General features: G+C 37.1%; 1 protein-coding gene across 1 annotated transcript in view; it reads left to right on the top strand.

Annotated features, from left to right (window-relative positions):
* The window catches only part of WNK3 (WNK lysine deficient protein kinase 3), a 181,614-nt gene extending 161,418 nt beyond the window's left edge, over positions 1–20,196 (top strand). The window contains exons 22-23 of the mRNA XM_079909805.1: positions 14,006–14,211; positions 18,230–20,196. Coding sequence (XP_079765931.1) covers positions 14,006–14,211; positions 18,230–18,559 — 536 coding nt within the window. The 3' untranslated portion in view covers positions 18,560–20,196. The remainder of the gene's footprint in view (positions 1–14,005; positions 14,212–18,229) is intronic.
* The last annotated feature ends 4,375 nt before the right edge of the window (positions 20,197–24,571 follow it).

Below are 24,571 nucleotides of genomic sequence, written 5' to 3'. Positions count from 1 at the left end.
AAAATTGGGTCATTTGTTCAGATGTGGATGGATCTAGAGACTGTCATACAGAGTGAAGTAAGTCAGAAGGAGAAAAACAAATAGTGTATATTAACTCCTGTATGTGGAACCTAGAAAAATGGTACAGATGAACCAATTTGCAGGGCAGAAGTTGAGACACAGATGTAGAGAACAAATGTATGGACACCAAGGGGAGAAAGCCGCGGGGGTGTAGGAATGGTGGTGTGCTGAATTGGGCGATTGGGATTGACATGTATACACTGATGTGTATAAAATTGATGACTAATAAGAACCTGCTGTATAAAAAAATAAATAAAATTAAAATTTAAAAAATATATATACATGGGAGAGACCCAGGAAAACTGAGTAACTCACCAAAATGACTGAAGCCCTCACCTTAAATACCATCTTTAGCTAACAACAAAAGAAGATGTTGGGGGACTTCAAAGGCGAGGAAGGCAATTCACATGAAGATGGAAAAGCAAATATTTGCTGGGCCATGCAGAGACAGTGGGACACAGAGTGGACTCTGATCTTTAGCTCTGCCTACAGTTTAGCCTACCATACCTAGCCCTGTTCTTTGTATATATCTCTGGTGATAGCCCTATAATTGAAACAGGTCCTCTATCTAAATTATTTTAGGCAGTGAGAGGGAAGTCAAAGTTTCTTCCCAAGTCATTTGGGCCTTGATTATTTTTAGCTTGAAATAATCCACAAGCCAAAGAGATATTTTGGGGTGGCAAGTTTTGCTTCCCTACACGGGCAGTGGAACATTCTCCAAGCTCATCTTGTATACTTTCTGCTCCTAGAAGCCACCATTTCCACAAGGAACCATAATTCATTTTATCGGAGATTAGGTTAGAAAACAAGATCTGGGTGCTTGGTGTGCTCATTGCTACTGGGGTGTCATTGCTTCTAGGCCCTTTTAGCTGACGGATAAGGAAATATATCTATGCATACTAACTGATATATATCCATGTCTATGAATATTTCTATATGTAACCATCTGTGTCTATATTAAGGTAAATATGCATTCATATTGGTATCTCCAACTTTAATCCATTACCATACGGATTATATAGCCTTCTTCCCTTGTTTATCTGTAAACTCCCAGTCCAACAGTGAGAGGCTCTCACCATCCCCTATCTATTTATTTAATTGTCCAATTCCAGTATAAGGTATAGTGGTTTCAGATTTGTTCATTTATGCCCCAGTGGGAAATACCTTTATCAACTAGAATGCAGTGCTTATGAATAGTTTCTTTTGCCTTTAATATTATAGGTGCCACTCTTTTCCAAAGTTATGTAGGTCAGCACTTGTTCCTGTACTCCTTTATGTGAGATTCCTTCATACATTTGTAATATGATTAGATTCTTTTGTCACATTCTGCATTCCATCCTGAGAGCCCCTGGCCTCCTAAATGATTTTTTTAAATTTCATACATTAAAGTTGACTCTTGTTTGGTTTTTTTTTTTTTTGGTACGCGGGCCTCTCACTGCTGTGGCCTCTCCCGTTGCAGAGCACAGGCTCCGGACGCGCAGGCTCAGCGGCCATGGCTCACGGGCCCAGCCGCTCCGCGGCATGTGGGATCTTCCCAGACCAGGGCACGAACCCGCGTCCCCTGCATCGGCAGGCGGACTCCCAACCACTGCGCCACCAGGGAAGCCGCTAAAATTGACTCTTTTTGCTGTAAAGTTCTGTACTTTTTGGCAAATGCATTCCATCCTGGGATCTTTATGACTTCCTAAATGATTTAAATTTTTTTCACACATTAAGGTTTATTCTTTGCTCTCTAGGATCCTCTGTGTTTTGATATGTTGTATTGTAGGGGTTTTTTCAGTTCCAAATATTTTCTTATTTCCCTTGAAACTTCCTCTTTGTTCCATGGTTTATTTGGTAAATTGTGTTGTTTAATTTCCAAGTGTTTCGAGATTTTTCTTATTATCTCTGTTACTAATTTGTACTTCAATTTCATTATGATCAGAAGATATATTTTCAATGGTTTTGATTACTTTCAGTTTGTTCAGGTTTGTTTTATGACCCAGGATATGGTTTTATTTAGGTGAATGTTTCATGTGCACTTGAAAATAAAGTATACCCTATTGTTGTTTAGTAGAGTTTTCTATAAATGTCAGTTAGATCTAGATGTTTGAATGGTATTATTCAATTATTTTATATCCTTGCTTATTTGCTGTGCACTACTTCTATTGTTGAGTGAGAGAACAGTGTAGAAGACTCCAGCTGTAATTAAGGATTTGTCTTTTTCTCTTTTCAATTCTGTCAGTTTTTGCCTCATGTATTTTGAGGGTATTTTGTTAGTTACAGACACAGCATTGTTACGTCTTCTTGGTGAATTGACTTTTATCATTATGTAATATCCCTCTTTATTCTTGGTTATTTTTGCTTGCTTTGATGTCTCCTTTGATATTAAATATGCATTCCATCTTTCTTTTGGTTACTGTTTGCATGGTGTATCTTTTTCATCCTTTTAGTTTTAACCTGCCTGTATTATTATATTTGAAGTGAGTTTCTTGCAGACAGCTTATGGTCACATTAAAAAAAATCCATTCTTGCAATCTCTTTCAAATATTTTAGAACCATTTATAGTGAATGTAATGATCAATATGTTTGGATTTTGGTCTGCCATATTTTAAATCGTTTTCTGTTTGTTTTTTATTCCTTTTCCTTTCCTACCTTCATTTGGTTTATTTGAATGTACTTTTAGTATTCCATTTTAATTTATCTATTATGTTTTTTTCTTTATTTCTTTGTACACTTTTAAGTGGTTGTTCTAGGGATTATAACTTTTCAGTCTACTTAAAATCAATCTTTTACTACTTCAAGAGGAATGTAGAAACCTTACATCCATATAGATTTCTTCCTTCTATAAACTGTCTTAAGTATTCCATCTACATATATGAAAAACCATATCACACGGTGTTATAATTTTCATTTTGCTTGAGTTTCAGAACTGAAAAGAATACATTTACCCTGATATCTACCACTTCTGTTGGTCTTCCTTCATTTCTGCTCTTTCATGTTTCCTACTCATATAATTTCCCTCTGTTTGAAGATCTTCCTTTAGTGTCTCTTTTAGAACAGATCTGCTGGTGACAAATTCTCTTAACTTTTTTTCATCTGAGAATGTCTTTTTTCATGCCTTCATTCCTGAAGGATAATTTTGCTGTATACAGAATTTTGGGTTGACAACGTATTTTAGCATTTTGAAAATATTATGCCACTTCTTTCTAGCTTCCATGGTTTGTGATGAGAAATCCCTAGAAATTTCAATCATTGTTTTCCTGTATAAAATGCATTGTTTTTCTCTGGTTGCTTTCAGAATTTTTCTTCTCTTTAATTTTCAGCAATTTTTCTGTTTCAGTTTCAGCAATTACATATGTAGGCATGCGTTTCTTTGTGTTTATTTCTGTTTTGAGTTCACTGAGCTTCTTGAATATGTGGGTTTATGTCCTTTCCCAAATTTAGCAAGTTTTCAGCTAGTAGTTCTTCAGATATTCTTTTCTTATCATGCTCTTTTTTTCACTCTCCTTCTGGGACTCTGATGACACAGATTTTAGACTTTTTGCTATTGTCCTATAGGTCCCTTAGTTTCTGTACATGTTTGTTTTTTGTCTTATTTCTCTGTTGTTTAAATTGAATTTTCTGGGGGGTGGTGGGAATGAGTACAAACTTCCAGTTAGAAAATAAATGAGTCATAGGGATGAAATGTACAGCATGAGAAATATAGTCAAAAAAAAAAAATACAGGGCTTCCCTGGTGGCACAGTGGTTGAGAGTCCACCTGCCAATGCAGGGGACACAGGTTCGTGCCCCGGTCCGGGAAGATCCCACATGCTGCGGAGTGGCTGGGCCCGTAAGCCATGGCCGCTGAGCCTGCGTGTCCGGAGCCTGTGCTCCGCAACGGGAAAGGCCACAACAGTGAGAGGCCCGCGTACCGCAAAAAAAAAAAAAAAACAAAAACGAAAAAAACAAAAATATAGTATCTTTGTGTGGTGACGAAGGTGGTCAAAGGTACAAACTTGCAGTTATAAGATAAATAAGTACTAGGGATGTACTGTACAACATGATTAGTACAATTAACACTGCTGTATGTTATATGAAAGTTTTTAAGAGAGTAAATCTGAGTTCTTATCACAAGGAAAAAAATTTCTTTCTTTTATTTGGTATCTATATGAGATGATGGATGTTCACTAAACTTATTGTGGTAATCATTTCATGATGTATGTAATTCAAATCATTATGCTGTACGCCTTAAACTTATACCGTACTTTATGTCACTTATATCTCAATAAAACTGGGAAAAAATTGAATTTTCTTTTGTCATCTCCCTTCTGCTATTGAGTTCATCCAAGGAGGTTTTTTGATGGGTTTTTTTGGTTGTTATATATTTTTTGGTTCTAAAATTTCATTTATGTTCTTCTCTATTTCTTTGTTGAGATTTTCAGTTTTGTCATTGGGTTCAGTAGTTTTTGTGATTACCTATTTAAGCATTTTAATAATAGCTGCTTTAGAGTCTTTGTCAGATAATTCCAACATCTGTATTGTCCTTGAATTAGTATCTGTTGGTTATCTTTTCCCATATGAGTTGAAATTGTCCTGGTTCTGTGTATGCCAAGTCATACTGAATTTTATCCTGGACATTTTGAATATTCTAGGACTCTGGTGTCTTTTTAAAATCCTATGTAGAATGTTGACATTTTTGTTATAGGAGGTAATTGACCCAGTTATTTTTACCTTATGAGTTCCAACCTGTCTTCTGTGTTCTGTTGTTCTAATGTCAGTTCATTTGCTTTGCCTCTGTGGTGCTTTTTGGACCTATCCCACGTGTGGGTCTCCTAGTGGGTCTCAGTCTTGGGAAGTTGTCTGTTCTTTCAGTTTTCATGTGTTTGGTATGCTGAATAGGATTGGATTCATGTATGCACAGCTCAGTAGTAAATCCAGGAATTCAAAAATAACTTTTCTCAGTTCTTCCCTCCCTGCAGTACCTCCAGTACTTTCTGATTCCCAGTGACTCCTTTTTTTGTTCCTCAGCCAGAAATCTGGGATTTTAGTTACTCCGCTCTCTTGTGCACACCTACCACTGTGCACATGTTTAGGGCCAAGGTTTGGGAGATTAGAGACAGCAGTAAAGCAACAGTGATTGTCTTCACTGTCATGGAACCATAACTCACGCCACTGATCAGAAGGGAGGGGTCCCCTCCCTCAGAGTTTGGCTTCCATGAGCTTCCAGGGACTTTCCCACCACAGGATTGCTTGGGGGTAGGGGAGAGAGTACAGAGAAAAGAAGAAAAAATAGGAATTTCTATACATTTTGAGAATGTTGGAAGTTCCCTTTCCCATTTTTCATGCCAAAAGTAGAGGATTTTCTCTAGAGATTTCTCTTTGAATACCCCAGTGCCTGCTTCTAGATTAGCCATGGATACCAGATAGGAAAAATTGGTAAACTCACTGCTATTTTAATGGTACTTTGAATTTTGGTTTTATTCCCTATTCACCTGCTACTATTAACTCTTCACAATCCTCAGATTGCTGCTCCATGTAGTCTGTCCAGCTTTTATGGAGAGACTAAATATGTTAAGCCCGTTTGCCCCGCAGTGTATAGCTGCTGATGTCTCTGCTCAGTTTTCCCCCCTAGTTTTTATTTTTAAGCTTGACTTCCTGGGATTGACCCCTATATCTGCATTACTTAGTGTTCAGCCAGAGATTGATCAGAGGTTGCACTTTTAAACACCTCAAGCCTGAAGGGCTTCCACTTTCTGCTACTGGATCTATGTGTGGCCTGGCCTGGGAAACTCATTTAAACTTGAGGCCATTTTCTAGCTTTCATTTTCCTCTAGGATTTCTCATGCCTCCTCCTTGCATGTTCAGGCTCTGTCAGCCAGTGATGTGTGTATGGTTTGGGCCCTCGAGTTTATGCTGTGCATGTGACGATATTCCAGTCAACCTGAGATATGTGGAGAATTGATCAAGCCTGCGATGGTTGTCTCACTTCCCAGGTCTCCCTGTTAACCTCAGGTTAATGGAGACACTGCTTCTAAAGCTCCAAATCAAGTGAGTTACCTCTGGCAGCAGTAGCAAAGCTTATTGTTTTCTCAGCCTGTCCTGCTGCGGTTGAATTGCTGAGCAAAAAGAGCTGGTGCAGAGGTAACAGAAACAGCCATGGGCAAAAACGCCACAGATTACACAGTTCTTAAAAGTTGAGTAGTTTTCATGAGTAACACTTTCGATTTTGTTGTAGGACTTTGGGCAAATTCCAGATTGCTGAAATGGTTGTTTTTGAGAGTTCTGTCCAGTTTTATTACTGCTTTTGAGGGAGAGGATTTGAAAACCTCCTCACTCTGTCATGCTAGAAGCCATAAATTATTTTTTAGCAGATAGAAATGACAGTATCTAACTATTAAACTTCCATTAAATTAACTTATTTATTAAAATGTTTAGATTGATTCCTAAGCAGACCTAATATGACAATATTATTTCCCTAAATGGGAACTAAATTATCTTCATTTTCTCTTTCTTTTAAGAATTCATTGAAGCCAAGTTTGCAAAGATAGGGTGTTCCACACATACCTTCTAGTGGTTTTATTACTTCATTGACTATCACAGAACCAAGTGATTTCATATTTCTAGTTCTAATAGCTCTCTTTCAAAGCTTGCTGACATTTCATATTTTCCCCATTTGGCCAAGATTGGTGGACACATTTGTTGGCCTTAGCGCAGCATTTTGTAAGCTGTCAGCAAGGAGTTAATAGGTGTTGTATGGTCAAATAGGAAATGTTGGAGTCAATCATATAAAAACCATTTTTTCACTGTAGACTCTCTTAGATCCTTTAATGTGCTAATATGAATTGAGAATTTTCAAGAAAGGAAATAAATGTACATGTCCCAAAACAGTTTTACCAGAGAACCCACTTTTCACAGAACACATTTTAAGAAGCACTGCCTTAACATATATACAAAGATCCACGTCCATCTTTCCCTACACACAGGTATACCTATTTTGTGAGAAACATGAACTGATGCAGGATATTGCATGTAATGGTATCTACAATTTAGGTATGTGGTTAACTTATAATATGAGCACTGTGCTAAACTATGCAGAAAAGAGTTAACATAGCAGGCACAAGACTGCTATCTATAGAAAGGCCTGTTTCCAAGGTTGGACCTTGGCTGGTGTGCAGGAACTTGGTTTCCCTTTCTTCCCTAACTGATAAGTATAGCTCACGTTGCCTAGATTGTTGGTACAAATAATGTGATTTATGCCGAATACCTGTTTTCCTTCTTAGAGTCTGGCATTTTGGTAAATGCTAGGCAAAAGGTGCCTACATGACCAGTCACAAATAAAAACCTTGGGCACTGAGTCTCTACTGGGCTTCCCTGACCGGAAACTTACCATTTTTTGTTGCTGAGAGAAAGGAGCATACTCAAGAATGCTCCCTCACCATAGGAAGAAAGCATAGGGAAGTCTGTGCATGAATTTCTCTAGAATCCTGTGTATTTTTCCCTTGCTGATCCTATGTGCATCCTTTTGCTGTAACAAACTTGGCTATGAGCACAACTATATGCTGAGTTCTGTAAGACCGTCTATGGAATCAGTAAATCTGTGAGTGGTCTTGGGAGCCCTGAAACATAATCGCATTACATAATCTCAATCCTCAAAACATCTCTAAAGTAGGTAGAAGTTAGTCTGTCCTTATAGGCAAGGAGACTACAGTTAGTGGGGTTAAGCAAATCTGTCTGACTCCAAAGTGTTGGCTCTTCACTGTTATACTGCATTGCCTCCCAATACCAGACATCCTGTCTTCAGTGGATTGAAAGGAGGCAATGAGAGATCGTCAAAGGCGATAGTGGTCTGAGACTGTTTCATTCAGGAAGTAGGATTTGAGTTGGTGTTGAAAGGTAAATGGACCGGATTAAAATTGATGAAATGGAGTGTGAAGAGTATTGTCAGTAGGTAGAATTGCATGTTATAAAGGCATGCAAATCGTAAAATGTGAGATGTATTTGGGAGAAAGAGAATGTAACAGTTGGGTGAAATGGAGAGTTTACATTAGAAGGTTTTTTCCCCCACACTTTTTTTTTTAATTTTTGGCAACTGCCACAGCTTATCTGTACTATGGTTTGATGTAAGATAATATATTTAATCTAACACATTATTATGTATTTAAGCTTAATAAATGATATGATGTTCAAGGATAATAAATAAGATAATCTATGTTTGCATTTTCTGCAAAGACAATCATGACTACCAAGGAGTTTGCCACTGAAACAAGTTGAAAACCCACTATTGTTAGTACTAAGAAACTGTTATAGTTTGCGTTTTGGGGGGCTTTTTGGAGGAGAGGAATGAAATGCTGAAAACAGCATTTAACTGGTACTACTCTGGTGGCAATGTGAAGAATGTATTGGCTAGAACCAGGGAGTGAATCTGTTTAGATCATTGCCATCATGGCAGTCCGTATATGAGATGATTAAGAGTTTAGAGAACTATGGAAGTGAAAACAGACAGGAGATGCTGTATAGGATGATTTGCCACGATGTGGTAATAAACTGGATATGTGTGTGTTTGTTGAGAGATCCAAAGAGTCTGAGACTGGGTGGTTTGTAAAAAATATGGTATCTTTAAAAGAAATATAAGATTTAGGCAAACTGTCATGCTTAGACCATGATAGGCTTGACTTCAGGTGTATTTAATTGAAGAATTTATTGACATTGAATTGGAGAAACAATTTGGGAGTTGGCTGTGAGGTTGGACTGAAGAGACATCAAGATTTGAGATAAGAGATGGAAACATTTGCAGTTGGGTGATCGCTGGAACTATCTGAATATAGGAATCACCTTGGGGGAAAGCAAAAAAGAACACCAAGGACTGAACTCTGATTTTACTCATTTCATCAATAAGAAATGAATATTAAAGAGCACCTTTGAAGTTATGTTACTACCTATCATAAAACACATTTGAAGAGTACTTCTTTTAATGTGCATTCATTGGGTAATTTCTGGTTTGTGAACTTTAATATGATATGAATAACTATCAAATGAAATCAGTCAATAAATGTGCCTAACGGAATAGTTAGGCACTGAATAACATTCAGTAGGGTATACAGAAGTAGACATACAGTGTTGTACACATGAAACTTATATAATGTTATAGATCAATGTTACTTCAATAAAAGAAAAATAAATACTTGTTTCGGTTTGTTATTTCTTCCTCTACTTGTTGGCAACTGTATCACTAGTGCAGCAGCCATCATTGCCCGCCAATTGAGTGCATAAGATCACTTGTTCCACCAGATTTGTACACAAGAAGAATCCTGACGTTGGGTTTTCCGTTAGTGCAGAAATGTTCTTAAATGAATGACATTCAAACTTAGCTCTATTTTTTAAAAGAAACTAAAGGGGAATGAGCACAAAAATACTCCTTCAGATTAGTTGGGTGGGCAGAAATGCTGGCACTAATATGTATATGTTTCTGGCTATCGTCTGCTTTTTATTTCTACCTGCTGACATTTTTCCAGGTTAAGAACACAATCTATAAAGGCTTCAGTTCCAAAGTCTTTCCCAACATTGTTGTGCTATTTGTTTGCTCACTGGAGTTGGCAGAGAATCACATGAATGTGCAGAGGGATAACAGGAAAAAATGATACTTTTATTATAGGCTGACTTGTGTGTCCTTGGGTTTTAAGTTTTAAAAAAGTAGGAATTCAAAAAAAAAAAGTAGGAATTCCAACAAGATTGGTACGTCCTTTTAGTACATCATGGTTACTCAAAATTAGTAAACATTATTTTTGTAAAACACTTTTCTATATGAGAATATGTTCCACTTAATTCATTAAACTCTTCTTAAGCAATTTTCACTACTATATTTCCATTTAATTTTTATTAACAAAATTCCACACTTTGGGCTTCCCTGGTGGTGCAGTGGTTGAGAGTCCACCTGCCGATGCAGGGGACATGGGTTCGTGCCCCAGTCCGGAAGATCCCACATGCCGTGGAGCCGCTGGGCCCGTGAGCCATGGCCGCTGAGCCTGCGCGTACGGAGCCTGTGCTCCGCAACGGGAGAGGCCACAACAGTGAGAGGTCCGCGTATCACCAAAAAAAAAAAAAAAATTCCACACTTTATTTTGATTTCCTTAGTTTTTGCATAAATTCTTTTTCTGTTCTAGGATCCCATCCAGGATACCACCTGATATTTACGCGTCATGTCTCTAAGCTCCTCTTGGCAGTTTTTCTCAGACTTCCCTTGTTTTTTTTTTTTTCTGTTTGTTTTTAAATTTTATTGAAGTATATATAGTTGATTTATAATGTTGTGTTAATTTCTTCTGTACAGCAAAGTGACTCAGCCATATATCTATATATCTATATATATATATATCTGTGTATTCTTTTTCATATTCTTTCCATTATGGTTTGTCACAGGATATTGAGTATAGTTCCCTATGTCCATTTAACTTTTAATCTCCTTGACTCTAAGCCTTCAGTAGCACAAGGGTCATAGAGAATGACAGACTATGCATAAGCAGTCATTGAGATTATCATGTTCCTCCTTATTAAGCAATTTTCTTATCCTTTTCCCAGTTTGTTGCATGGATTGGCATGGTACAATGGAAAGCACACTGACCAAATAGTCAGGATACTTGGGTTCTAACCCCAGCGTATAACCTCAGCTGTTTACTTTCTGGATTCCAGTCTTCCCATCCCCAAAATAGAATGATACTTGCTGAACCTGTATCACGGGCCTGTTATGAGTTTCAAAGAATATAAAGAAAAGTACTTTGAAAGTGTTTATATGTAGGCTTCTTGCATTATCTTTTACATTTTTATAGTTTTTCACAATTAAAAAAAAGTCCCATAACAATTGTACAAGATATTTTCACATGTTTATTTAATTAAATCTGTGGAAGTGTTACTGTGCTTACATTTCACAACTGCATTTACTAAAATTCATTTTAGACCCACTCTGTAAGTTTTGACTTGTAAATCAGTCAGAGGAACTTTATGAATCTTTTCTATGAGAATGATTTAGTTAGCCTGTGTAATAGTACTAAATAATATAAAGACAGTGTGATGTTCAGATTAGGAAACTTTTCACTGATGAAGACATCTGTAAGTGATTTATTTCATCTATTTGGACATCTTGTACTCCAGAACTCATGAGGCTAACAAAAGCATCTGCCTTCTTATTTCTGCTATTCTAGATAGACATTGTTTTTATCAATAATAAACAGAAATATTGGTAAACAAAAATTTAAATGAGATTCTAGTTTTCTGAAGATTGTTGAAAGTCAGTATGGTATATTAAAAGAAAAAGTTCTTCTCTATAGGCTTCTCTATAGGCTCTCTAGGCTTTAGAATTCTGGGCCTGGCTCTGCTGGTATCTAATTGCAAGAATCAGGCATGGGGCTTCCATGGTGGCGCAGTAGTTAAGAATCTGCCTGCCAATCTACAGATTTAGTGCAATCCCTATCAAACTACCAATGGCATTTTTCACAGAACTAGGACAAAAAATATCACAATTTGTATGGAAACACAAAAGACCCCAAATAGCCAAGGCAATATTGAGAAAGAAAAAAGGAGAAAGAAAAAGGAGTCAGGCTCCCTGACTTCAGACTATAATACAAAGCTACAGTAATCAAGACAGTATGGTACTGGCACAAAAACAGAGATATAGATCAATGGAACACGATAGAAAGCCCAGAGATAAACCCACGCATATATGGTCACCTTATCTTTGATAAAGGAGGCAAGAATATACAATCAAGAAAAGACAGCCTCTTCAATAAGTGGTGCTGGGAAAACTGGACAGCTACATGTAAAAGAATGGACAGCTATATGTAAAAGAATGAAATTAGAACACTCCCTAACACTGTATACAGAAATAAACTCAAAATGGATTAAAGACCTAAATGTAAGGACAGACACTATAAAACTCTTAGAGGAAAACATAGGCAGAACACTCTATGACGTATATCACAGCAAGATCCTTTTTTACCCACTTCCTAGAGAAATGGAAATAAAAACAAAAATAAATAAATGGGACCTAATGAAACTTAAAAGCTTTTGCACAGCAAAGGAAACCATAAACAAGACAAAAGACAACCTTTATAATGGGAGAAAATATTTGCAAATGAAGCCACTGACAAAGGATTAATCTCCAAAATATGTAAGCAGCTCATGTAGCTCAATGTCAAAAAAACAAACAACCCAATCCAAAAATGGGCAGAAGCCCTAAATATACATTTCTCCAAAGAAGATATACAGATTGCCAACAAACACATGAAAGGATGCTCAACATCATTAATCATTAGAGAAATGCAAATCAAAACTACAATGAGGTATCACCTCACACCGGTCAGAATGGCCATCATCAAAAAATCTACAAACAATAAATGCTGGAGAGGGTGTGGAGAAAAGGGAACCCTCTTGCACTGTTGGTGGGAATGTAAATTGATACAGCCACTATGGAGAACAGTATGGAGGTTCCTTAAAAAACTAAAAATAGAACCACCGTATGACCCAGCAATCCCACTACTGGGCATATACCCTGATAAAACTGTAATTCAAAAAGAGTCATGTACCCCAATGTTGATTGCAGCACTATTTACAATAGCCAGGACATGGAAGGAACCTAAGTGTCCATCGACAGATGAATGAATAAAGAAGATGTGGTACATATACACAATGGAATATTACTCAGCCATAAAAGGAAACAAAATTGAGTTATTTGTAGTGAGGTGGATGGACCTAGAGTCTGTCATACAGAGTGAAGTAAGTCAGAAAGAGAAAAATAAATACCGTATGCTAACACATATATATGGAATCTAAAAAATTTTTTTAAATGGTTCTGAAGAACCTAGGGGCAGGGCAGGAATAAAGACATAGACGTTTAGAATGGACTTGAGTACACGGGGAGGGGGAAGGGTAAGCTGGGACGAAGTGAGAGAGTGGCATGGACATATATACACTATCAAATGTAAAATATCTAGTGGGAAGCAGCCACATAGCACAGGGAGATCAGCTAGGTGCTTTGTGACCACCTAGAGGGGTGGGAGAGGGAGGGTGGGAGGGAGACGCAAGAGTGAGGGGATATGGGGATATATGTATAAGTATAGCTGATTCACTTTGTTATACAGCAGCCACTAACACACCATTGTAAAGCATTAAACATTAAACATTGTAAAGCATTAACATCTCCAATAAAGATGTTAAAGAAAACAAAAAAAAGAATCCACCTGCCAATGCAGGGGACACGGGTTCGATCCCTGGTCTGGGAAGATCCCACATGCCGCGGAGCAAGTAAGCCTGTGCACCACAACTACTGAGCCTGCACTCTAGAGCCCATGGGCCACAACTACTGAGCCCGCATGCCACAACTACTGAAGCCCGCACATCTGGAGCCCGTGCTCCGCAACAAGAGAAGCCACTGCAATGAGAAGCCTGTGTACCGCAATGAAGAGTAGCCCCCGCTCGCCGCAACTAGAGAAAGCCCACGCCCAGCAATGAAGACCCAACACAGCCAAAAATAAAAAATAAATAAATGTATTTTAAAAAAAAGGAATTCAGGCATGTCAATTTACTTTTTCTGGGCCTCATTTCCCCATTATAAAACAAGTGGTTTGGATTAGACTTCTAAGGTTCTTTCCATTTTTAACATTCTGTCATTGTTTTTTAACTCTTCTAAGTATCTGTCTGAGGAACCTGATGATAAGAGTACAGTTGATACTAATATTTTTGAGATACTATTTATTATATTTGACTTATACCTAAGGTGACCATATAATTTGCCATCCAAACAAGAAGAAACTTTTGAGAGTGAAAGAGATACTGTTAGTAATTACACAAGGACCATAGCTTTAAGCCAGAACTAGAATGTCTGGTTACCCTATCTATACCCAATATGTAGTTCTGCATTACTGGCCGAAAAAGAGTATTTGTTTATCAGTTTTAATTCCTTTTCCTGGTTTCTCTGTTTTTTTTTCTTCTTATAGATCCACTGTGTGCGGCGGAAAGTAGTGCAGCATCATGCCAGCAATCTCCAGCTAGTAAAAAAGGGATGTTCACAGATGACTTACACAAACTGGTGGATGACTGGACAAAGGAAACAGTAGGAAATTCTCTTATTAAGCCAAGTTTAAACCAACTTAAACAGAGTCAACAGAAACTAGAAACAGACAACTGGAACAAAGTATATGAAGTAAGTTGTTTATACCTGACCCTCTTTATTTATGAGAACTAAAACCATAAAGATTGATTCACTTAGGCCTATAGTTATAGTCACTATGATAGAGTGGTGTGATTTGACAACATAGAGACTTTTATCCTTGTCTAGATTCATTATGTCTTTGAGCAAATTAAGTTTTAGGCCAGAGGCCAGCAAACTATTTCTGGGAAGGGGCCAATTAGTAAATATTTTCAAGCCATGTGGTTGTAACTAATCAACACAGCCATAGACAATACATAAACAAGTGGGCATGGTTTTGTCCATTAAAACTTGATTTGCAAAAAGAGGTGGCAGGCTGTAGATTGCTAACCCTTGTTTTAGGCTATTATACCTGAAGGAAAAAAAAAGTATCAAAAAAGAAAGCATCTGGAGTGAGGGTTAATTCAACCTTGTGGTGCAAGAAGAATTTGGGTTTTGAGGAAAAGTTATCTTATGTTAATTGTACATCAGTATTCTCATAGCCAATAAGTTATCTTACGTATTCAGTATGAAAAAGAATTTTAAAGATATTTAAACTAGAATATTATAAAATATATCTTAAGTTTATGGACGAGATGTCTACTTAATTGCATATGTCCTTAGTCAGGTGTACAAGCAATTGAAATGTAGAAAGATGTCCACAATGCATTCTGGAGTGGGAAGAAGACAGGTTCACAGAATAGTATATATAGTATTTATGTAAAATTATATAAGATACATGTATATATGCATAGAAATAGGAAAAGCCATTAAAATATGCTGGATGGTGGAATTTGGGCCTTATTTTACTTTGTACTTTTCTGTATTTGAATTTTTAAAGTATCATTTTTTCAAAATGAATAAATCTATTAAAATGTGAATCAGGGCTTAGAATCTGAACCCATATAATTGAAAGAGATATATCTGAGTGTGTGTGTGTGTTATGTTTGTGTACATATATGTGTGTGTATATATAGTCATTGCATGTAGTTTGGTAAAGAGTCTGAAAATACATTTAGTGTTAACATTGAATAAAATTTTTCAAAAGCCTAGATTTTCCAAACTAGTAAGCAGTGTATCTGCTTAAGGGATCTGTGTATTTATATTATTCCTGGCACCGATTTATACACAGATAGTATCACCATTGTAAAAATTGGAAGCCTTTAGAGGCAAATTTTAAGGCATAAATGTGTTTGTGCTGCCCGTGAGAGATCCTCTGAGCACTATGTGAATGGAGGCCTTTGTTGATGAGTTGGAGGGTGGTTTATTGTGGTATAATGAGAATGTTTGGAAGAAGAGTGAGTAGAAAATGGAGTACGAATAAAAGCGGTGAAGGTCTTTATATGGACTGGGGTTCCAGCGTCAGCTCAGTCATTTACTAGTTGTGTGACTTTAGACAAGTCATTTGTGCGTCAGTTTTCATGTCTTTAAAACAGGGATAATACCTTCCTGCTTTGCAGGATTGCTGTGAGGATTAAATGAGGTAACATCTTTAAAGTGCCTAGCACATAGTAGTATCCTATATATGTAACTATTTTTGTATTTTTAGGTTCAGTTGATTATATCTTTGTGTGGAGAGCCCATCTCACTATCTAATGTTCTTGCATGTTACTGTTCTGTGCCTTAGAAAAATTTGTCACAATTATGTGCCAAGCCCTCTGCTAGGCACTGGGTTTGATTAGCAAAAGCAAGTATGTTCCCTGTTCTCATGGGACTTATATGCTGGTGGGACAGTTAGATATGAACAGACTTGTATAAATAAACATAAAATTGCAGCTGTAATAAGGACTACAAAGGAGAGATATAGGATACCATACAGTAAGGGAAATTTGACCTAGTAAAGGGAAGTCAAGAAAAGCTTCCCTGAGAAAGTGATGATTGAGCAGAGATCTGCAGGATGAGTAAGTGTTAACTAGGTGAAAAGGGGAGGGAATATGATTCTAAGCAGAAAGAACAGCATATGCAAAACCCCTGTATGGGGAAACAGAATGAAAGGACTGAAAGTAGGTCCATTTGGCTGAAGTGTAGAGAGCAGAGAGGAGTTGGTGCACAGTGAATCTAAGGAGGGTCTTAAAAGTGGTGATGACAAGGAACTTTGTCTTTATTTTAAGACAGATGGATAGCCATTGAAGCCCTAGGGTTGACATGATCAGATTTGCTTTTTTTTTTTTTTTTTTTTTTGCGGTACGCGGGCCTCTCACTGTTGTGGCCTCTCCCGTCGCGGAGCACAGCCTCCGGACCCGCAGGCTCAGCGGCCATGGCTCATGGGCCTAGCCGCTCTGCGGCATGTGGGATCTTCCCAGACCGGGGCACGAACCCGTGTCCCCTGCATCGGCAGGCAGACTCTCAACCACTGCACCACCAGGGAAGCCCCAGATTTGCTTTTTGAAAAGATCACTCTGGCTTGAAGCAAGAAGAAAGATTATTGAAGATAAGGGTAGATGTTGGTAGACCAATTAAGAGTTAGTCACAGTAGGCCCGATAAAGAGAAGTTGAACAACTTTTTAAATAACTATACTTCAATTTAAAAAAAAAGAGAGAGAGAAGCTGAGATGAAGAGAAGTGAACAGATTACAAGAAATGTTTAAGAGATAAAATGGACCAGATTTAGTGATGGAACTGATGTTTGGCAGAGGGGAGGTGTCAAGGCAAGGTTTCTGGCTGGTATAACTGGCTATCATTCCAGCATACCAATCATCAAGAAGGGGAACATGAGCAAGCAGTGTGTTTTGGTAGAAGAAAGATCATACATTTGGTTTTGGTCATTTGAATCTGAGATGCCTTTTAAATATCCAAGAGAAGATTAAGTATAACATGTCATCTCCAATTTTTTTTAAATAAAAAAATTTAAATAAAAAAATTGTTACTGTTTGTAAAATAATAATGTTTGTTATAGAATTTAATCAATGCAGAAAAGTACAAAATTTTAAAATACCACCTTCAAATCCTACCACCCAGAAATAATTGTCACTAACTTTAGATAAACATCATTTCAGATATCTTTCTATGTCTGTATATGAATGCATAGAAATAGCTTTACAAAAATGTGATCATACTATATGTGCTATTTTAAAATCAGAAGTATTTAGTTTTACTTTAACAGAACAAAAATACTGATATGAAAAAGGGATTGCTGGACTTCAAATGTTTCTTTTTTACCTCAAGAGATCTTGTCATTCATTCTTGAGTCAAGCTAAAAACCTTTAACCTAACTGTAGTTTGAAACTTTAGTTGAAAGCGTTTTAGCTTGACCATCAATTTACAAGAACTAAGAATTTGGGACTGATACCAAGCTCTCCTTTAAGTAAGAATTATTTACTTCCATTTAGACTTATTATTCCCATGTGCATAAGATTTCAGTAATCTCTATACATACACATAATTACAATACAATATAATAAGAAGAGTCAGGCAGGAATATGTTTTCTTAGTACTGCCCAAAACATAATTGTCGAGTTTAAATTTCCAAAAATATAACAGAAATGTCAGACTTTAAATAGTGAGTAGGAGGAGGTAGGGAGGTGACATTTCTTGAGCACCTACTATATGCCAGGCTTTCCCCTATGCCACTCTAAATCATGCTCCTCTTTCTTCAAAGAATTATGTAGTAACATGGACTACTGTTGTCTGTGTCCCTGAATGAGAGACTGCCTGGGACTGGCAGAAGGAAGTAAAAATTGAAGAGTAGTGCTAGCACGAGGAAAGGAGACACTAAACTGTGAACAGAAATTTAGCAGGGGTCTTGGAGTTAGCTGGAACTGTGTTCAAATCCTCACCTTACTATTAACTTGCTAAGTGGTGATGGGTGTTATCAATTTTGAGCTTCTGTTTCCTCATCTAAAAATGCCTGCCTTGCAGGGCAGTTACAAAGATGAAATGAAATAAGGTATATAACTATGCTTAGCACACAGAACGTTACTCCAAAAATGGTAGACAGTCAGAATAATAATGGGAGAGTAGTAAGGCAAAAAGAATACAGATGGGTAAAAGTATCTACCAAATAAACTGATCTTTTGTTTTTATTTTTTGTTAGAATACTCCATCTACTATGGGCTACACATCAACATGGATTTCTTCTCTGTCCCAAATCCGTGGAGCTGTCCCAGCCTCCTTGCCACAAGGACTCTCACGCCCTTCATTTCCTGGGCCATTATCATCATATGGAATACCCCATGTTTGTCAATATAATGCTGTGGGGGGGCCAGGGTATCCGGTACAGTGGGTAGGAATTTCAGGAACACCACAACAGTCTGTAGTAATTCCTACCCAATCTGGGGGACTGTTCCAGCCGGGGATGAATTTGCAGGCATTTCCAGCTTCATCAGTTCAGAATCCATCCGCGATCCCTCCTGGTCCCAAGTGAATCAGAGTAGAAGATGAAGAAAAAGGAAATGTTTTTCAGAAATATTTCCAGGACACCTAAGATAATAAACTTTCTTCTTCTTGGGTTCTGCCATATTTTCCCTTGTTTTGAGTTTACTTTCCACTATATATTTTTTTCCAATGTAGTATTTGATATAGCTCATCATCCTGTAGAACTGTGCAGTTTGTACATAGAACACTGCACACAGAAATGTTTTTTCACTTCAAATCCTATCCTCTTTGATACTTGATTTTTTAAAAATACTGTTCAGAATGCTTTAATAAGCTCAGCTTGAGCATTTCCATTTCCAGGACACTTTCCATTATTGCTGCTCTCTGCAGCTGGATGATACTTTTCTTTAAAAGGTATAAAAACTATTTATATTCCCCTAACATGGGCAAAGTGAGACCCTCCAACAGCTGGAGTCTTATGGGATTCTTCACGTTTATCTTAGGTTTACCTTTCGCAGAAGGCAGGGTAACTTGCTGCAGGAAATGTTTTGGTATATAAAATTAGAATAACTTTGTCAACCAATATAGAACATGAGCCCTTTTTAATGTGATTTTCTTCCCGTCGTCACAGCAGTAGGAGTGAAGCCTTGTTTTAGGTGAGGCGGAGAGAAAGGAAAAAACAGAACTGTAACAGTTCCTTGATTCTGCAGATACTGTAGCTGCTTTAGGATTTCCATAGTAATTCAAAGCAGCTATCTCTGTTTCTCATGTGCACACTACATTGTTTTTGAGCATCTGAGAGGCATTGGTTTGGCTTGCATTCTTTTGCAAGGGATGTATTGCAGCTGATGTGAATCTCATTTGGGGGGAATCTTAGTGTTCCTAACAAAGAGGATTCAAGTTACACCTCTATTAGTCCATTCTTCTGAAGTGAAATTTACTTGACACAGTAGGTTTTGTAGGTTTTGAGACTTACACATGAAACACTGGCTTTACAGGGTTCTAAGAGATGTGGGGTATACATTGTCCTGCAGTAGATAGTAGACCCTCAAACGATACTATTTAAGTTGCCCTTAGCTTTTTTTTTTTTGGATTACCTTTTTTTCAGTTGTTATAGTTTCCTTGTTAGTATCTAGCATCTTAGATGATTTTAGATCTCAGATGATTTTGGCAGCCTCTTTAGAATCTGAGAGAGATCACTGTCAAGTTGCACTTTACTGGGTTTTATCCAGTTTTAGGAGGAGGGGAGGCAATGTCAAAATATACACTTTTAGTTTTCAAGAAGGTTAACTGTAATAATCTTAAAAGGCTGGTCACAGAGTTACCTAATGCTCAGTCTGTGAAACCCAAATAGAATTCTAAAATGGTATTTATCGACTACCACATATAAAGATGTTTAAAATACTTAGTTTTCGCTCTGAAGATTTCAAGGTCATTTCTAGTACACATTTACGTAATAACAAGTTGTCTACTGGTCAACATTCCAGATGATCACCCAACATTTCTGTTAACAGATTTTCCTCCATATTCCTCTAAAAATTTTACCCCGTGATCTTGCCAGGTAATGAGGAAAACTTAATGGGTGTACCTTTTTTTGCACAGTCTACTTTGTGACATGCAGTACACTTTTTCAAAAAAAACAAATGTGTCTTATGTTACTTACCTGAGGATCACACTCAGCATCATGAAGATTCTGTTGCTATCATTTGGGGGCATCCAGGGCAGCATTTTGAGAATTGCTGTTGATAAGAGCCACAGTTTTCTTTTAATAAAACATATTCTGGTTTGGATGAGTCTTTCTAAATCTTATGTACAGATTCTTCAAATTTCTTCTACACTATTGGTTTGCAAGTTGAAGTGGTTTTAGGACATTAGTGTAATGCAAATTCTTGCATTGCAATTTTCCATGTGTACAAAAACAATGTGCCTAAAATCCGTAATTCTTTAAAACTGCTTGTGTTTCATTATTAGAGTCAGCTTTGTGTGATTACATTGAGACTTACAACCTATAAAGTGAAAATACTGCAGGTTTTATGATCCCTTCTTCTCGAGTTGCAATCCTTTTAAACAGTGTACCCCAGGATGAAAAAAGCTCCATGGATGACATGCACAATTACATTTATTAATGGCTGCTCTACATCAAATGTCCCACATTTTGCCACCACCTCTGTTTTATGTATAATTCATCATTCTTTTGCCTGCAGAATTTTGCAGTGCCTTGTAATATTTAGAATCTTTTCAGATTTTTTGCTGGAAAGAAAAGTAGTCTTCTAAAGTTTGAAGATGGTGAGTAGTGTACTGCTGTCTCCATGCTGACTGCAGTAGTTGGGTTAACATATGTATACATGATGTATATGTAACATGTATAAGTTTAAAAATACAGAAAAAAGTGAGTTTGTGCAGAAATGAAGAAAACAGTGTTATTCACATCACTGTGGGTTTTTAAGTTATTTTTTTCCCATTACTTAAATATTTGATTCCAATTACAGTCACTTTGACTGTAAATATTAGCTAGTTTTCTATCTAGGGGTTTTGCATTATTTCATAATTTTGCTAAATCATATGATAGTGCTGTTTTCATCCTTGCTGAGGTACTTCCCCCCCCCCAGAAATAATTAACTCTTGAGGTAAAGCTCAGAAATTCCCTTCTTACTTAACAAAGAGCCTACTATGTAACAAGGGCCTTCTTCCCATTTCCAACACACACACACAAACCTGTCCTTTCCATTTTCCTTCTTGTAGAAAAAAAAAGGTTATACTAAACCATCCCACTTGTAAAGTTTATTTGGGGGTAGTCTGTGTGTCCAACCACCATGTTTACTTCTCAAAGTGCAAGTCTGATGAATAGTACTGTATCTCCATATGTGGCAATGTGAGCATTTCATCATGAATTACCTGCTGCTATGTTTGTGAAGTTGGGTGTAACATCATAAGAATATGAAACCAGTATTGGTGTAAATCTAATGAAAATAACCCTATGTATATTTGTAGCAGTCTTGAATCTCTAAGGCAATTTGCTGTAGTATAACAAATATCCATTTCGTTTTTCATATTTTTCTTGCCAGTTTTATATCAAGCATGAATTCTAATGGTTTGACAGCAAAATTATCTGTGAAAGTTTAAAAGGCACTTTTCTGCTGTGATTTTTGGATTGAGTGTGGAGTGTTATGTACAGTATGATGGGATGTATCATTTTAGAACCGCAGATTTAATTCTACTCCAATTACATTTGTTTATCTACCTCTTTTTCAGTGCTGTTTTGGGGTACACATGTAAACACTGCCTGTGAAACTTGCTTTTTTGCCTTGATTCTCAGTATTCTTTCAGGTTATAAATCTGGCCTGCTAACTATGAGTTTGAAATGAGAAGGACCATCACTCTGGTACCAATCTATGTTTAAGTGACGAGAGCCACATGCTTCTGTGAAATAAGCTTTGGGGATTTAGGGATGGAGAACAGAGAAATAAATCCAGCTGGTGGCAATATAGGACTTAGTTGTAGAAGTTAGTTGCAAAATAAACAAATGATAAGAAAGTACCTAAATTAGACAATCTGGTGCCTGTAACTTCGTATCTTTTTTTTTTTGCGGTACGCAGGCCTCTTGCTGCTGTGGCCTCTCCTGTTGCGGAGCACAGGCTCAGGACGCGCAGGCTCAGCGGCCATGGCTCACGGGCCCAGCCGCTCCGAAGCACGTGGGGTCCTGACCGGGGCACAAACCCGCCTCCCCTGCATCGGTAGGCGGACTTTCAACCACTGCGCCACCAGGGAAGCCCTGTAACTTCGTATCTTTTATTAGAGATGCGTTTCTTGTCTGTGTGCCTAAAGGGCTATGGGTTGAAACTGCTTTAACTATCACAATGAAATATTTGACAAATATTACAGCAGTGGCCCATCATTCAGCATATTAGCATACTGCTAGGTATTTGCAATGATATTTTATTACCTTAAAATGGCCATATGCTTTTAGTTGAATTGTAGTTAGTCATAACTGTTTATCCAATCTCTAAAGTTTATTGGAGGCATTGACTTTCTTCTTTGCTGTCTTCTCTGAGTGATGAAAATGATGCATTCTCTGTTTTTTCCAGAAAACTGAGCAAATGTTTGTAAACCACATGTTATTTGTTTCACATGTTTACTGTGTGTAACACTACAGCATGTTTAATGTTAGTAAATACTGTATTTCAGGCTTCATGTACAAGTACATTCCTGAGGTATACTTGCCATCAGTTTGGGATTCAGTTATTTAATCTTCTGTTTGGTTTAGAAGAATCTTGAGATATTTGAGGTGGTGTGCAGGCCATTTTCTAGAATAGATTGTTCATTTTTAATCCTGTAGTTTACTGGGGACTTGTTTTTCCCCCTTTATTTAGAAGATGAACCAGTAAGGGAGCAGGGCATAGGAAAGGTCATTGATTTGGTAAATGTAATTTCTGGGATTGAAATAAAAAACCCACAAACAATCCAGACTGTAAAATGCTGACACTCAAACTTGGTAAAATCCTTTGAAGTGAAGTTAGTATGAAATTTTTATGGAGCCAGATGCTTTCAGGTCACCCTGGAAATAGTCTTTGTATGTGAAGGATGAACACAAACATTGGTCAGGGACCTTGACAGCCACCATTGGCAGGGGCCTGGGATAGTAACTAGGTTACACTTAGTTATTTTCAACTGAGATAGCTGGAAGATTATATAAACCAACAGCTCCCATTCTGGAAGGTCTTCTTTTAATTAAAAAAACCTCTAACAGAAAGGCCAAAAGTCAAGCAAGAAGGGGAGAAACTGGGCTCTTGAGAAAAAAAAAAGTGCCAGTGAAAAATAAAATTCCTAAATGTGTGCTTGTCATCCTTCCAGTTTTTTTTTTTAAGTTGCATTTCTTCTCCGTTATAATTTAAGATTTCAGATTGAGGTTTGTGGTCCAGAACATACCCTCAGCAGAAATAGTGACTGATTGGAAAGTGCAGTTGTTCAAGGTCTGTCATGCTCAATCACTTAAAGCTGTAATTTGTTTGATATGAATATTAAGCATGTAGACCTAGTGCAGCATGGGAGCCACTCAGGAAGTTTATGCAATTAATAAACTTTCATGCATAATTAATTTACTATGAAGTATGCAGAATTTCAGCCACTTCTCTACACTTAACACTTAGTTGTATATGTGAACTCTCCTTTCTTAATTGGGGAATGTAGCATTATATGGAATGTTGTTAAACCTAATTTTAATCCTTCTTGACATTAACTTTTATTATTTTTTTGGTAAACCAAGTGATCTGCCTTTAAGCAGTTGTCTGATTTTGGTTCTTTGAAACTGTGATTTTTATTTCATTTGTATCCAACCATTTGTTTTGTTTCCTGGAAATTTTGTTTTGAAACAGAAAATAAAGGCTGTGTTAAAATGAGTATGTTATCTTATTAAAACGCTGTCATAGTCACTGCAATCATCTGGCTTAAACTGGTTCTTCATTTACCAAATCTAATTTAGCAGATTTAAAAACTTTAGTCCTATAGATATGTTGGCTGAATAAACTAAGCTGTGTGTTACCTCTTGATTTATAGCTCCAACAGATTTTGAGTTGGACCCCTTGTCCTCACTTGTCAATGAGCCATAATTGGAACAGTCACTACGATTTACTGAGTACCTACTGTGTTAGTTAGGCTTGTGATAAAATTCATAAAACAATCCTATAAGCTAGATCTGTTACTGTCTCTACAGAGAAAATTTGAGAATCAGAGAGATTAAAGAATTTACCAAGGTACCATAGCTAGTAAATGATGAAGCCTGGATCCAAACCCAGGTCTGACTCCAAAATTCATGGGAAAAACCTCAGGCCATACTGACTCTCAGATGTACTGTAATAATAATACTCAAAATACATTTAGACTACGTTTTCAACTAATTATTATGATTAGTACATACGCTTTTCATATATCTTTCATGAGGTTATGTCCAGTGCTTGTTTTATAATTTTGGGAGAAGTATATGTTTATGGTACAAGCAAGAATTCAAAATGTGCCCTTTGTGTAAATTTATTAAGGAGTATTTCCTTTCATATTGACAGTGTTT

The sequence above is a fragment of the Stenella coeruleoalba genome (assembly GCF_951394435.1).
Source record: "Stenella coeruleoalba genome assembly, chromosome: X".
NCBI lineage: Eukaryota > Metazoa > Chordata > Mammalia > Artiodactyla > Delphinidae > Stenella > Stenella coeruleoalba.
Note: the sequence above shows the minus strand (reverse complement) of the source record. Positions and strands in the feature narration are given on the sequence as shown.